The sequence below is a fragment of the Dermochelys coriacea genome, chromosome 7, assembly GCF_009764565.3.
Source record: "Dermochelys coriacea isolate rDerCor1 chromosome 7, rDerCor1.pri.v4, whole genome shotgun sequence".
Lineage (NCBI taxonomy): Eukaryota > Metazoa > Chordata > Testudines > Dermochelyidae > Dermochelys > Dermochelys coriacea.
In genome coordinates this window covers 21143264-21159489 of record NC_050074.1, presented here as the reverse complement: position 1 = coordinate 21159489, position 16226 = coordinate 21143264, and the positions used below count along the sequence as shown (strand labels likewise).

Sequence of the window (16226 nt, the reverse complement as noted above, 5' to 3'; positions counted from 1 at the left end):
TCTATTCTTTAATTACACCAGTGTAAATCTAGAATAATGCCAGTGACTTTTGTAGCATTATTGTAGATTAACATTGGTGTTACCAAGGGCCCTTCTACTTTAACTAGTTCCATGCTAATTTCTGAAACATAATTATATCCCATCAAGCCGCCATGTCAAGACAACAGGAAATCTGATTAATTAGGATGAAAGGGTTAAACAAAACCCATTTAAATTGTTCTATAAAAAACTAATTTCTTGTTTTAAGCCATTTCTTTTGTTTGCCTAGACAGACATGTCTCAGCTGCTCTGCTGACCTGCACAAAAGGCTGATCCATCATAAATGTCTGAGGTCTCTCTGTAAGGACTGTCGGTGCCACTCACATCATGGTGATCTCGACTAAGGACAACCGGTGCCTGCAAGAAACCAAGGACAAGGAAGTGGAATCCTACAGACTATCAATTCTGTCATTCACAGACTGTTTTTTGCAGATTTCACTCTCCACCTTATTGACTTACCATCTCATTTCAAATCTCATCTAGAAAGAACTCATCACTCCCTACCCTAATCCTCTTAATTTCCTTCTCCCTCTGCCACTAATTTTTTATTATAACTGGTAAATAAATGCTGACTTTTTGTGTGTGAAATCTGGTGGAGAAAATCACCATCATTTCACACCCAGAGATGAAGAGCCCCCTTTTTTGAGAGAGAGAGCTCTGTGTGAAAATTATATTTTCACACTAAAAATAAAAAGCAAAATGTGGCAAGTAATTGATCTGAATTGACTGCTATCTGAAATTTTAAAGACTTTGTGGTATTGGCTAATCCTCATGTGAAATAGAACAACAAAAAACAGGGCAAAGTCATATTTCTTCATGAATTTGGAACATTTTTGAAAATGTGAAATTAAGTATAATATCTGAGGCTATGAGAGATTACATAGATACTTTTAAAAAGCTCCACATTTCATTTTATAATTTAACTCTAACTTTATCATTTAGTACAATTGGATTTGTAACTCTACAGCATTTAAGGAAACTGTTTGTTTTTATGAAAGATGCTATCCAAAATGAGAAACCAGTCCTGTGAACCTTACTCACAGAGAATTCTTTATTCATATAATATTATTGACTGCAGTGGTACTGCCTGTGTGATCAAAGCTTTGTGAGATCAGGCCTTTAGCTTATCTTGTATTGTTTTAATGGATTCTTAACCACAAATCGCAACATATATGTGTAACTTAAACATCACTATAGATTGTGAGCTCTTTGGGGTGTTTGTACAGCACCTCGCACAATAGGGTCTGAATCCATGTCGGGGTTCCTAAGTGCTACTGCAATGTAAATAATAGAGCTGGGTAGAAACTGGAATTCCCATTCCACAGTAAATTCCAAAACAATTAAAGTTGTTGAGAAGTGGAACAAGAAATGAAATTTTGAAATTTCTCTTAGAACAAGAATTCCAAAATTTCATTGAGAAAAAATGAGATTTCATTCTGACCTTTTGGAAATGTTTCTGAGGCTTCCTGAGCTGCTCACAGCCCTGGCAGCCCACCAGATGGGGAGCCCAGCAGCTCAGAGGACTTGAAAACCCTGGGCACCCCGGCTCTGCCTGACAAGCTGCCTTGGACCCAGTAGCATGGAGGCCCCGGGAGCCTGGGCTGCTGAGGAGCAGGGAGCCTGGGCAGGTTGGCAGGAAACCAGACAGGATTCTGCTGGAAATCTGCCTGGTTTCCATCGGAATTTTGTCGAAATAGACACATTCCCCTGGAACGTTTCAATATTGTCAAATGGGCATTTTCCAGTGGAAACTGTTCCACCAGAAAATTTCCAATCAGTACTAATAAATAATAAACTAAAAATAAGGGAACACTGAAAATTAACAGCTTCCTACAGCTCAGATAAATCTTTCTTGGCCGGCGGCTATCTAGCCCACTTGATAGGGCCTGATTCGCCTCTCACTTATGCCAGTTTTACACTACAGAAACTCCATGGACTTGGCACGATCTGGAGTCAGTTTGCTCACTCTGCTCTGTGCTGCCAGTGAATTATGAAGTAACTTCAAGGGCATCTCTATGGCCAGCTCATGAGAATGGCTAAGAAGGGGAATGGAGATTCTGAAAAGATGAAAAAGATACAGAACAAAATCCAAAAGGCATGGAAGCCTGCCCTTGTCATTCATAGCTCCGAGGGCTTGGTTTGTCTGGCCAAGTTTAGTTTTTAAGACTAGCTTGCAATGACATTCATTTTGAATCCTGACAAAATGAACGGTATTTGAAGTATGTTAAACATTTTCTGAGTAACAAAAACCAGATATTGCTCCAATGACATTCGTTGTAAGCATTACATGAATTTGCTTCTTTAAAAATGATGATAATTGAGCTCTGACACCGGAAAGACAGAGACGCGTGATTTAACACCTTCGGGCCTGACTTCAAGTGCACTTAAACAAGTGTGAATCTGGAGCAACTCCAATGGAGTTACACTGTTGTAAAACCTGTCTGAGAGGAGAATTGGGCCCTTAGATTTTGTGAGCAACAAAAATAGTAAAGATGGGTTTGAATCTCTGGATCCGAACGGCTGTCTGATTTGGGGGGTTGGAGATCAGTCTGGGCTCAGAACCCTCTCTAAAACAAACACACATGCTGATTATGTTATTCTGTTGTACAGAAAAACATGCATGCCAGGCCTCATCATACTAAAATACAGGGAGCAAAATGCCACCACAGCATGCATCACTTAAACACCTTTCATGAGAATAAAAGCAAGAATTCAATTTTGTTCACCAGAGGTTTGTATACCACATAGTTTTGCTGCAGTGTAAAAGCCTTTATTATGCATGTACCAACTGAGCCCAACCATAAGCCCCAGATTCTTTGCAATAATAAGTGTGTATTATCTACAGCAGTGCCTAGGATCTAGGTCCCACAGTGCTACTTTGCTGTACAATCATATACAAAGCCCCAGAGACCTTAGAAAATCCCAATATGTACAAATTCTTGCGCACGTACTACATTTCAACAGGGTAGATTCTGCCTCCATTACTCACGCTGACTAGTATCGTACTCCTGCAGTAAGGTACCACCCAGCGTGCACAAAGCTGGCAGTATCAGACACTGTGTTAGTTTCTCTTAATTTTTCACTAGCATATGAAGTGTGAGTGAATGTTGACTGTATGATGCCCATACACAACACCAGGCAGATTTCTGACCTGGGGACTAAATGTGGTATCTATGAAGACATTCTCTCGGTCAGACTCTCCTCTCATTGAATATGTTCCAGTGTAACAGGGAGGAGAATTTGGTTCTACATTTTCTAATATACTTTTTTATGACCATTGGTTGAACCGTTCTACTTCTCCCATCCCATCCTGATCTCAGATACTAAACACAATTACCACGCTGCATTGAGTGGGAAAAGCCATACCTTAATCCTTTTCTCAGCAATGGCTCGATTAATAGCCACCGCAATAGACACACGACCCTTCTGATCAGAGTACAAGATTCTAGCTTGGGAGCCAACTACCTGGAAAATGAAAATGCCAGAGTGTTAACGTTCCGTCTGCAACTGGCTTATCTCCAGGCCCCAGCAGTAGACTCTGCCCCCTCCGCTGGAGAAAGCATGGAGTATTAATTTGGAAACAATCAGCTTCCAGAAATAAGAAATTAACCCCCCGGCACACCCCATTGAACTGAGTTTTATCTACACTTGTACAATGAGACTTATTTTTCTAATTAGCTACTACAGTCCAGTAAATCCCACTTTTTAAATCAACCTCATTGTCAGGCCCACAATCCCCTATCAACAATCCCCTTATCAACAGCTGAGAAGCAGAGATTGGAACCGGTGGTGGTGGCAGTGGGCCGGAAGGGCGGAGAAATCTGGAGACAAAGAACATCAAACATCTGTCTCACATAGCTATACTCCCATCCATCCCTTACTTTGTGGTCTTTAGTCTGACTTCCAGCTGGGGGGTGGCATGCTTGAATCCTGAAGTGCCCACTGTTAACTGGCTGTGGTGCTTAACTGTGCTTTAAAAAGAGAGAGTCCGTCTAATATGCAATGCCATAGGAGGAAATAGCCCTTTCCCCCCTTCTCCTGTAAAAAGCTTTACAGGACTAGAACAGCTGTCCTGAAGGGGAGAACCCAAGACAGGACAGCTCCTTCAAGGACAGATTTCAGCAGTGGAGCTCAGGGGAAGCTAGTTATGAATAAAGTGTATTGTGAGCCTATGTTGCCTTGTTGAAAAATAGAGGTGGACTCAAGCCACAAAAGTTGGCTCTAGACCCAGTTTTCGAATATCTCAAAGTTGAGAGGGTGAGGTGTTAGTTTGGTTCATTATGAAGATGGGGCCATTCACAACATTTGGATCTGGAGCTAGGATCAGATTTCAAACACCCTTGGTGGAAAGGGCAGTGTTTGGAGTCAGAGTTTTCACGAGGGCCCTCTTTTCTGCTTTTTGGTATGGCCGTGTGTGAAAGAGGCTGTGCATTTACCAAGCTGTGCCTCCCGGCTTCCCGAATCCAGTGGATATTGTCGTGGTATTGTTGCTTCACAGATTCACTGACTGCAAGAGAAACCAAGAAATCAAAAGGTTTAGAAAAATAAATGCAACTTGCTCTAAATACTACGGAATTCATAAAACAACTCCAGGGTTCAAACCGTACTCTCAACATAGGCGCAACAGAGGAATATAGGAACGGCCATACTGGATCAGACCAGCAGCCCATCTAGTGGCCAGCTCCAGTTACTTTAGAAGAAGGTACAACAAATCCTGCAGCAGGCAAATGTAGGATGATTGAAGCGCTCTTCCAAATCCATAACGGATTGATTTAAACCCAGACACAAGAGGGTTTCCAATGCTTTTGTTCACATTAACTATAACAACTCTGGCTATTCTTGTTGTGCCTATAAATGTCCCATCTCTCTTTGAATCTTGCTAAATTATTGGCCTGAGCAACATCCAGTGGCAATTAGTTCCAAAGTCTAATTCCACACTGGGTGAAAAAGTATTTCCTTCTAGCAGTTTGAACTTCCAGCTATGGAACTTCAAAGGGAGTCGCTTATGTGCATCTGAAAGCATAATCTGGTACAATGGTTGTAATCACTGGGCCAAATTCTCTCATTTACATCTATGTAACTCCATTTAAGTCACTGGGTCAAACTGAGCAGCAACAGAAATGAAAGGGTGAGTTACATGCGGAGTGTAAGGTCAGAAAATGAGTGTAAGTGGCAAAGAAGTGTAGCATGCATCAGTCTGGCATGGGTGGGCGTGTTATAATACAAATCTAACATGTTGATGAGACTGAAGGTAACTGTAGCAGGTAAGTGACTAATAAGGTAGAAGGAAGGTATAAAATAAAGTTGGGGCTGCTTTATTTTGCACCTTCCTTTTAGGTGTTTTTGCTGTTCTACCTTTCCTTCTGCCCCTTGGTGAGTGCAGTACAATAATTTGCACACCCAATGAATGCCAAATCAGTACATGTTACACTATACAGCTCACACCCATTCCCTCACCAACTTACAAGGGGCATGTAACTTATACCAATATTTCCCTCAACACTGAATTTGGCCCAGAGACTCTCATGAGGTCTGAAACTGAGTCCAGACGGGGCTTCATGGGGGTAAGTGAGGAGTATTGAGACTATTGTCTTTTCACAAGGCCTACATTCAGGCAAATATGCACAGCCAAACTAGAAATTGAGGAAAGACCCCGATATTGAAGATCAGGTTTAATATTTTGCTAAACAGAAATGTAAAATATGTTAATTTCTGCATAGAAAAGATACATTACTGCAGGCCTGAACTAGCAGTGAAATAGAAGCGAGATTGATTTAATGATTCTGTAAGGAAATTTCAGTGCTTTATGGGTTGGCTATGAGTGCCTCTAAATTATGCAGCAGGGATTAATATGTCAGCTCTTATAATCAGAAGGAGTAAAGGCTGAAACATCTGCTTGCACCATCCTTTCCTAGAAGACTTGCATTTAACTTTAAAACTGTTACAGAAATATCCTGTAGAATTTAATAGATATGACAACCTTAGGGTACTATTAAAGTTTTACAAGGGTTTATAAAAATTGTTCTACAGAATTTAATAGAGAATGAGATCCTTTCGATAGTTTTAAAACAATATCCTATAGAGTATAATTATCTATTCAGTCCAGGGGTTCACATAAACCTAGAAAGGATCTCATTCTCTACTGAATTCTATAGATCTTTTCCTTAAGAGGAGCTAGTTGAGAAAACTGCTGTCATTCAACTAAGACTATGGGGACATATGACTACTAGATAAATCTGACCCTTCTACAGAGCCTGACACATTATCAGGCTCTCTTTTCTAAAAGTTGGTGTGTGCCGTGTTGAATTTCCTGTTATTTCTGTGGGGGTGGGGGATAGCGTCCTTTCATTAAATCTGACCTCCTGGGATTGAAAGTATTGACGCTCCTTCTTGAGCCGCTGTGGCTCAACCTTGGACTAACTCCACACCTCTCTCATTTGTTAAACTGTTGCCGTCTCTCTCAGGAATATGTTCCTAAATCAGACAGGTTACTGTGTTGCTTCTGGTATTTCACAGATACTGGTCTTTATTTAGGCTTTAAAGCACATTCTGATCTTACAAAAATAATCCTCATCAGCAAGGAAATTGATTCCTTGTTTGTTTGTTTTAATTTATATTTTGCTGTCCAACCCTGTCAAACTCTGACTAGGGTGGTGAGCAAATTCCTCATTTAAATTAGTTATTACTATCTCACTGCCATTTGGGCCTTGATCCAAAGAAGTCAAGTTTCCCAGCATGTGTCACAAGTGTTTTACATGTCAAGCGTGGAAATATACACAATAATATGATGCAAAGTCCCTAGAAGGTTTAAACCATTCTCCTCCTTTTTATTACCATTGGTTGAACTGTTCTACTTCTCCCATCCCACCCTGATCTCAGATACTAAACACAATTACCACGCTGCATGGAAATATACACAATAATATACCATTCTCCTCCTCTGTTGTGGGTTCACAGATTTTAAACAGAATATGCATGTGTCACAAGTGTTTTACAGGTCAAGCAGGCAAATATACACAATAATACGCAGTAATACACATCATTAAAATTGGGGATGAGTCCTGACTGAAAGTCTGATCCGAATTTGAAATTCCCCAAAATTCAGGATGTTGGGCTCTTTTGGTTCAACCTTTTACATTCTGTAAAATTCAAATTTGGGTTTAGCTTTTGAATATTACTGATGTTAGGGAATGGCCAGATACAGGATTTTGGTTTAGGCCATGTATATATTTACAATGGCTAAACAGCAATTAGAATAGTCAAGAACATGGGAGGTCAAACTGGAATCCATGAAAGGCTGTGTTTATTCAGTGTGTTTTCCATCCAAGTTCAGTTTTAAATTCTCTCTGAATTCCTCTCTCCATTGTGCTGCCAAGCACAACAGAAAATCCAATAACAGAGTTGCCCCCAAGTCTGCCTCCATCTGCTGGGTTTTAAAGTACCATTTTTATATCAATGTAAAAATACAAATAGCATTCCAATACCTTTACTCCCTGTAAGAGGTGCTTTCTCATATCCTTTCCATGCATTTCTGTGTATATATATATATATATATATATATATACATACACACACACACACAACACTCATACGCACATACTTACACAATATTCAATTAATTATGTATATACACAGTGTGAAACATTTAAATGTCATGTGTTGGCTCATTCTGGGATGGAAAAAATTACTGGAGAATGAATCACATGCCGGATAAGTTGTTGTGTATTTATGCTGCCCTGGTACACAATAGAGCACCACAGTTGCCAACTTTCAGGCAGTAAATAAGCATCCCGACTTTCACAATAAGCCAAAAATCTAGCTAATCCCATTTCAAAACAAGGCCAAAACAAGCCAATCCCTAAGAACCCCAACACTCTATGTGACTAGATGCCCCTGGCGTGCAGTCTGGGATTTTGGTGGGCCCGCTGTGCACCCCGACTCTCCCCCACCCCTTGCCCCTGCTTGCCCCTTGCCCCTGCCTGTCTCCCCTTGCCTCTGCTTGCTGGGAGTGGATCAAAAAAAAGAAGCAACAAGCTACAAGCCACAAACTAGTCAACAAGCAACTCATAAGCCAATTAAGCCAAAAACAAGCCCCATTTCTACGTTTTTTTCATGGGTTTGGCACCGCTGCCTGGTGCTCCGTGGTTCCCTCCGCCACCTGCAGCGGCTTGGAGCTCTGGAGTCCCCCTGCTGCCCGCAACAGCTCAGAGCTCTAGGGTACCCTCACCCGTGGCGGAGGGACCCTACAGCTCCCGCTGCTGCGGGCTGAAGTCACGGAGGTCACTGAAAGTGACAGATTCCATGATTTCCTCGACCTCCGTGAAAAAATTGGAGCCTTATTCATCAGTGGTTAGGTTACTAGCCTGAGAGGTGGGTTCAAGTCCCTGCTCTGCCACAGACTTACCTTGGACAAGTCACTTAGCCCTGGGCTACACTACGAGTTTAGGTCGAATTTAGCAATGTTAGGTCAATTTACCCTGCACCCGTCCACACGACCAAGCCTGTTTTGTTGACTTAAAGGGCTCTTAAAATCGATTTCTGTACTCCTCCTTGGTGAGGGGTTTAGTGCTAAAATCGACCTCGCTGGGTCGAATTTGGGGTAGTTTAGACGCAATTCGATGATATTGGCCTCCGGGAGGTATCTCAGAGTGCTCCATTGTGACCACTCTGGACAGCGCTCTCAACTCAGATGCACTGGCCAGGTAGTCAGGAAAAGTCCCGAGAACTTTTGAATTTCATTTCCAGTTTGGCCAGCGTAGTGAGCTGATCAGCACAGGTGACCATGCAGAGCTCATCAGCAGAGGTGACCATGGAGTCCCAGAATCGCAAAAGAGCTCCAGCATGGACCGAACGGGAGGAACTGGATCCGATTGCTGTATGGGGAGAAGAATCCATGCAGGCAGAACTCCGTTCCAAAAGATGAAATGCCAATATATATGCCAAAATTTCCAAGGGCATGATGGACAGAGGCTACAACAGCGACACACAGCAGTGCTGCCTGAAAATTAAGGAGCTCAGGCAAACCTAACAAAAAACAAAGTAGGCAAACGGTCGTTCCAGGTCAGAGCCCCATACATGCCACTTCTATGATGAGCTGCATGCAATTTTAGAGGCAGCCCCTACCAGTACCCCACCACTGTCCATGGACACCTGCAAGGGGGGAGTCTCATGCAACAGGGATGAGGATTTTGAGGATGAGGACGATGAGGAAGATGAGGAGGAGGTTGAGGATAGTGCACAGCAGGCAAGTGGAGAATCTCTTCTCCCTGGCAGCCAGGAACTGTTCATCACCCTGGAGCCAATACCCTCCAAACCCTCCCCAGGTGGGCTCCCGGACCATGAAGCTGGAGAAGGCACTTCTGGTGAGTGTACCTTTGTAAATATAATACAGGGTTTAAATGCAAGTGTGTTTAATGATTAATTTACCCTGAAGACTTGGGATGCATTCACGGCCAGTACAGCTATTGGAAAAGTCTGTTAACGTGTCTGGGGATGGAGCGGAAATCCTCCAGGGACATCTCCATGAAGCTCTCCTGGAGCTAAAAGCCTTTGCAGAAGATTTCTGGGGAGGGCAGCCTTATTCCGTCCTCCATGGTAGGACACTTTACCAGGCCAAGCCAGTAGCAAGTAGTCTGGAATCATTGCAGAACAAAGCATTGCAGCGAATGGGCCTGGGCTTTGGTAGCATTCAAGCAACATCCGTTCTTTATCCCTTTGTGTTAGCCTCAGGAGAGTGATATCAGTCATGGTCACCTGGTTGAAATACAGGAAATTTGTTTAAGGGGACATTCAGAGGTGCCCATTCCTGCTGGGCCATTTGCCTTTGGCTGAAAAGAAATCATCCCCCGTTAGCCACGTGGTGTGGGGAGGCCCGTTCATGCTGAGCTGTTCGCGTTTGGCTGACCAGGATCTTCCCTGATACTAGCCACGCGCACGCGCGCGTGTGTGTGTGTGTGTGTGAAGCGATCGTCCCAGAGAATTGGGGGGGGGGTTGGGTTGTGCTGCACATTCACCCTAAAACTGCAGCCTCTCCTTTTAAATGGCCAACCCAACAGGCTTTGCTTGGTATGGGAAAGGAGGGTGCTGCTGTTTGAAACCATTCCCACATGTTATGAAGGTTGAAGAAGCCGAAACCCTTTGCCTTACCATGGCTGTCTGCAAGCCGAATTCTGTTGCCCAGCTGAGTGTGTGTGATGTCTCACACCAAACCGGCAGGCACTCAATATAAGAAGCAAAATGCGACCTTGTACCAAAAGCACATGTGCTATGTAATGTGAATTGCTTGAATCAGTGTGAAATAGTCTTCCCTTTGTTCTCTAAAATGTATCTTTTTAAATACTACTCTCCCTTTTTTTCCTCCTGCAGCTTCAAATATTTCTACGCTCCCCCTATCATCTCCGTCCCAGAGGCTAGCGCAGATTAGAAGGTGAAAAAATGCATTTGCGATGACATGTTCTCAGAGGTCATGCAGTCCTCCAGCACTGAAAGAGCTCAGCAAAATGTGTGGAGGCAAACAATGGCGAAGTCCAGGAAAGCGTTAAATGAACGCGATGAGAGGAGGGAGGAGCATGATGAGAGGAGGCAGGATGCAATGCTGAGGCTAATGGGGGAGCAAACTGACATGCTCAGGCATCTGGTGGAGCTGCATGAAAGGCAGCAGGAGCACAGACCGCCACTGTAGCCCCTTTATAACTGCCTGCCCTTCTCCCCAAGTTCCATATCTTCCTCACCCAGATGCCCAAGAATGCACGGGGGTGGGGGGAGGCTAAGGGCACCCAGTCACTCCACCCCAGAGGATTGCCCAAGCAACAGAAGGCTGGGATTCAATAAGTTTTTAACTGTAGTGTGGCCTTGTCATTCCCTCCTCCCCTCATCCACCACCCCATCCAGTGCTTCCCTCCTCACCCACCCCTCCCAGGCTACCTTGCGAGTTTTCCCCCTATTTTTGTGATGAATTAATAAAGAATGCATGATTTTGAAACAATAATGACTTTATTGCCTCTGAAAGTGGTGATTGAAGGGGGGAGGTTGGTTGGCTTACAGGGAAGCAGAGTCAACCAAGGGAGCGGGTTTTCATCAAGGAGAAACAAACAGAACTGTCACACCGTAGCCTGGCCAGTCATGAAACTGGTTTTCAAAGCTTCTCTGATGCACAGGGCGCCCAGCTGTGCTCTTCTAATCACCCTGGTGTCTGGCTGCGTGTAATCGGCCACCAGGCAATTTGCCTCAACCTCCCACCCCACCATAAACCTCTTCCCCTTACTCTCACAGATATTGTGGAGCACACAGCAAGCAGCAATAACAATTGGAATATAGGTTTCGCTGAGGTCTAACCTAGTCAGTAAACTGCGCCAGCGAGCTTTTAAACGTCCAAATTCACATTCTACCACCATTCTGCACTTACTCAGCCTATAGTTGAACTGCTCCTTACTACTGTCCAGGGTGCCTGCGTATGGCTTCATGAGCCATGGCATTAAGGGGTAGGCTGGATCCCCAAGGATAAGTATAGACATTTCAACATCCCCAAAGGTAATTTTCTGGTCTGGGAAGTAAGTTCCTTCCTGCAGCTGTTCAAACAGACCAGAGTTCCTGAAGATGTGAGCGTCATGCACCTTTCCCAGCCATCCCATGTTGATGTCAGTGAAATGTCCCTTGTGAGCCACAGTGCTTGCAGCACCATTGAAAAGTACCCCTTGCAGTTTACGTACTGGCTTCCATGGTGGTCCGGTCCCAGGACAGGGATATGTGTTCCATCTATCACCCCACCACAGTTAGGGAACCCCATTGCAGCAAAGCCATCCACTATGACCTGCACATTTCCCAGAGTCACTACCCTTGATAGCAGCACCTCAGTGATTACATTGGCTACTTGGATCACAGCAGCTCCCACAGTAGATTTATCCACTCCAAATTAATTCTTGACTGACCGATAGCTGTCTGGTGTTGCAAGCTTCCAGAGGGCTAACATCACTCGCTTCTCAACTGTGAGGGCTGCTCTCATCTTGGTATTCTTGCACTTCAGGGCAGGGGAAAGCAAGTCACAAAGTTCCATGAAAGTGCCCTTATGCATGCAAAAGTTTCGCAGCCACTGGGAATCATCCCAGACCTGCAACACTATGTGGTCCCACCAGTTTGTGCTTGTTTCCCGGGCCCAGAATCGGCGTTCTACAGCAGGAACCTGCCCCATTACCACCACGACGTCCAAACTGCCAGGGCCCATGCTTTGAGAGAAGTCTGTGTCCATGTCCTCATCACTATCGTGATCGCGCTGATGTCGCCTCCTAACCTCCTTTTGCAGGTTCTGCACATACTGCAGGATAATGCAAGAGGTGTTTACAATGCTCACAACAGCAGCGGTGAGCTGAGTGGGCTCCATGCTTGCTGTGGTATGGCGTCTACAGGAGAGCAGAGCTGCAGCGGAAGCAGCGGATGATGACAGATGCCAGGAGAATAGATATTTATACAGAACAATGAGAGGACCTGCGAGGGGGATTCATGGCACCAGGAGAGCAGAGTTGCAGCGGAAGCGGCGGAGGATGACAATATGCAGAAATTTGCTATTGAGACTGAGCTCATTTACAAGAACAGGAGAGCAGAGTTGCAGCGGAAGCAGTGGATGACGATGGTTAGCAGTCCTACTGCACTGTCTGCTGACAGCAGCACCCAGGACATAACAGCAGCCGTGAAGGTGAGCTGAGCTGAGTGGGCTCCATGCTTGCTGTGGTACGGGGTCTGCATGGAAAAAAGGCGCGAAATGATTGTCTGCCGTTGCTTTCACAGAGGGATGGGCGACTGATGACATGTACCCAAAACCACGTGTGGCAATGTTTTTGGCCCATCAGGCATTGGAAGCTTAACCCAGAATTCCAGTGGGCAGCGGAGACTGCGGGAACTGTGGGATAGCTACCCACAGTGCGCCACTCCGTAAGTCGAGGCTAGCCATGGTAGTGAGGACACACACGGCCGACTTAATGGCTTAGTGGGGACATACGCAATTGACTGTAAAAAATCGATTTCTAAAAATCGACTTCTATAAAATCAACCTAATTTTGTAGTTTAGACATACCCTTAGTCTTTCTGTACTTCAGTTTCTCATCTGTAAATAGGGAACAATAGGACTGCCCCACGTCTGGGGTGTTGTAAGGGTAAACACATTCATAGATTTGAGATGCTCAGATACTACAATGCGGGGGGGACCAAATAAGTACCATAGATAGATAGACTGACTTTGTATAAAAGTGAGAGTAGAATCAGGCCCGACATTTTCAAAAATAGCTGCCAATTGTATAGGCATGTATGGAAGAACCATGGGAAAAAATTATTTGCCATCAAAACTGCAACCACAGATCAGGTAGTGAGGATTCAAAATGGGTGGAAGGGCAGGTGCCGATATTTGAGGCCACATTTAATTCTCAGCACAGTTTCACCCACAAAACTGGAGATAAGCTGGAGGACTAGACAGAAATTAAACTACTGACTTAAATGCATTTTTTGTTTTTCTGCAATAAACACATCCCAGTGAGGACTTACCTTGACCATTTTCTTTAGTGCATTTAATGTTCACGAAAGGTGGACAGCTTTAGACAACAATGTTTTGAGCATTTATCCTAATAACAGGTATGGTATAGCTAGCAGATGTACAGGGCTCCCTAAAACTGTCCTCCCTGGGGGCCTCATATATAACCTGGTGGAACCACCCAGGGGTAAAGAGGTACATCAGCATCCTGGCCTCTATTTCAGTTCATAAAACCCCAAAGGTGCCCATCCCCTAAAGCTGTGGATGCCATGACACAAATGACATCACACAATATCATTCATGGTCCATGCAAAGAACTAACCCTTCAACACAAAGCAATAGCACTCCCCTACTTCACTGCAGTCCAGTTCACAAATGCCTCAAAGCCACTCCTCCAGGAGAACACAGGAGCCTTGCGGCAAGCCCAGAAGATTAACATATCTGGGGATAGGCAGACCAAAGAGGGAAGTGAATTCTAGAGTCGAAGGGCCCTCAGAGTGAGTGCCCTGCCAGCAGCTCCCTCTCAGTTTAATTGAGGGAACTGCCTCCAGCTTGAGCACCTTTGATGACTTTAACTGCATCATCACATATGCTAAAAGAAAAGGAGTACTTGTGGCACCTTAGAGACTAACAAATTTATTAGAGCATAAGCTTTCGTGAGCTACAGCTCACTTCATCGGATGCATTTGGTGGAAAAAAAACAAAAACAAAAAAAAAAAAATTTCCACCAAATGCTTCTGATGAAGTGAGCTGTAGCTCACGAAAGCTTATGCTCTAATAAATGTGTTAGTCTCTAAGGTGCCACAAGTACTCCTTTTCTTTTTGCGAATACAGACTAACACGGCTGCTACTCTGAAACCTGTCATCACATATGCTGGGTGAGAGGTGGTCTTTTAAACAGACTGTTCTCAAGCTATTTCCGACTCTAAGATCATCCTCCTGAATTCTACAGACTGACAGTGCAGCTCCCAGAGCACTGGTGTCATGTACTTTTGACATGAAAGCCTACTTAATAAGCAGGCTTCTTCATTCTACCCCAGCTTTAGCCTTCAGTTCTCAAGGCCTAGCCCCAGGTCAAGTGCATTACTGGGCTATTGGCTAGAGCACTAGACACAGGAGACCTGCATCTTATTTCTGGCTCTGCCACTGGCCTGCTGGGTGACCATTAGCAAGCCATGTCACCACACCGTGCCTCAGTTTCCCCATCTGTAAAATGGGGATAATACTATTGACTTCCTTTGTGAAGCATTTGGAGCTCTACTGATCAAACATTCTAAATAAGAACTAGGTATTACTACTATTATTATTAGCTGAGTCTCAAGCTGACAAAGGCATAGATAGATGCAGCAAAATCCATACCATGTGCAGATAGGAAATAGTGCTCTTAGTCACAGCCACAGTTTACGCATCTAATAGCAGCCCCGGGCTCCATAAACCCCCTAAATAGTGCTTGTAAGTCATAAATATTGGCTGCACTTCTTGCTGACTTTAATACCTATGTGGAGCAGACAACAGCTTGGTTTTTCAGGTCTCGCCTGAAAGACACACTGAACTCCTTTGATTGCACCCCATTCTTCACAAAACTTACACCTTTTATGATAGAAAAAGAGTTGACATCCTACCTCCCTGATGTATAGCATCTTCAAGCACTGATGTGGCGATTAAGTCAGTGGTAGCCAGATCCTGTGGGTCACCTGACGTACAAACCCAGCGGAATGGTCCAAATCCCAGGGAAAAAATATCTCTGGGAAGAGAACATGTTTCATTAAGAGATAGTTGAAATTCCTGTCTGATTTATCCTGGCAGTTAGCAATGCTTTTCTTTCATTAACTGAAGATGGAGGAATTCTAAATATTTCAAACAAACTAATCTAAACAGAAAGCACTTGGGACCATTATTCCAGAATTTCAACAATGCTGTCTCACCAAGACATCAGCGAGTGTGGGGAAAATTGCAACCACACTTGCAGTGCTCACAGCCTTTGATAGAAAACTCAAGGCTATTAATCAAATAAGGGTGTTCCCCAGTTGACTGCAGGTCCTTTCATAAAGTAAGATGTTGGAGGCCTAGCTCTCTCCTTCCTTACACCAGGGTAGCTGATTTACACCAGTGTAAGAAGAGCACCCAGCTCCTCATTTTAATGTCCACAGATAAACCTGTAATCATTTACAGAGTGAGAGCTTGATTGAGCCTCTCTTTTGCACCCTTGTCTAGTCATTTACAGCTATGGAAAGTGAATTCAAAGTGGGTGTAAATGTATCCATCCACAGAAGAGAGTGGAAAAGTCTGATCTGGTAGCATTCTACCTTACACTGCACTTACCGGGCCAGAGAAACTGGCCCTTTCTGCTCCCACTGTGCTTAGGCTGGCCCCTCATCTGGTATTAAACCGGACAGTCCTGCTTTTCTAGGGTTTGTCCCCTATCCAGAACTCAGACAAAACTGGATGTGATTTTACCAGATGGGGATGCCCTTTTGAAGAGTGTTCTGCTTAGTCCCCACTGGCGTGACCTGGCACATGAGTGGAGGTGGAGTGGTGTGCTCTTAAAAATGGCACCCCCCTGTGTGGTGTGACCTCACACGCACCATGAGTCTCAGGTCATGCTGCACAGGGGCAGAGTGGTGCGTTCTTAAAAATGGCTCCCCCTGAGGGGTGTGACCTCGCATGCAAC

At 44.3% G+C, this 16226-nt stretch overlaps 1 protein-coding gene across 3 annotated transcripts in view; it reads right to left on the bottom strand.

The window, feature by feature from the left end:
• UROC1 (urocanate hydratase 1) overlaps positions 1-16226 on the bottom strand; it is a 68542-nt gene that overhangs the window by 13215 nt on the left and 39101 nt on the right. For all 3 annotated transcript variants that reach the window (XM_038410425.2, XM_043519678.1, XM_043519677.1), the window contains exons 15-18: positions 15178-15299; positions 4476-4546; positions 3406-3504; positions 297-396 (exon numbers count right to left, since the gene is read on the bottom strand). In XM_038410425.2, the coding sequence (XP_038266353.1) occupies positions 297-396; positions 3406-3504; positions 4476-4546; positions 15178-15299 (392 nt within the window). The remainder of the gene's footprint in view (positions 1-296; positions 397-3405; positions 3505-4475; positions 4547-15177; positions 15300-16226) is intronic.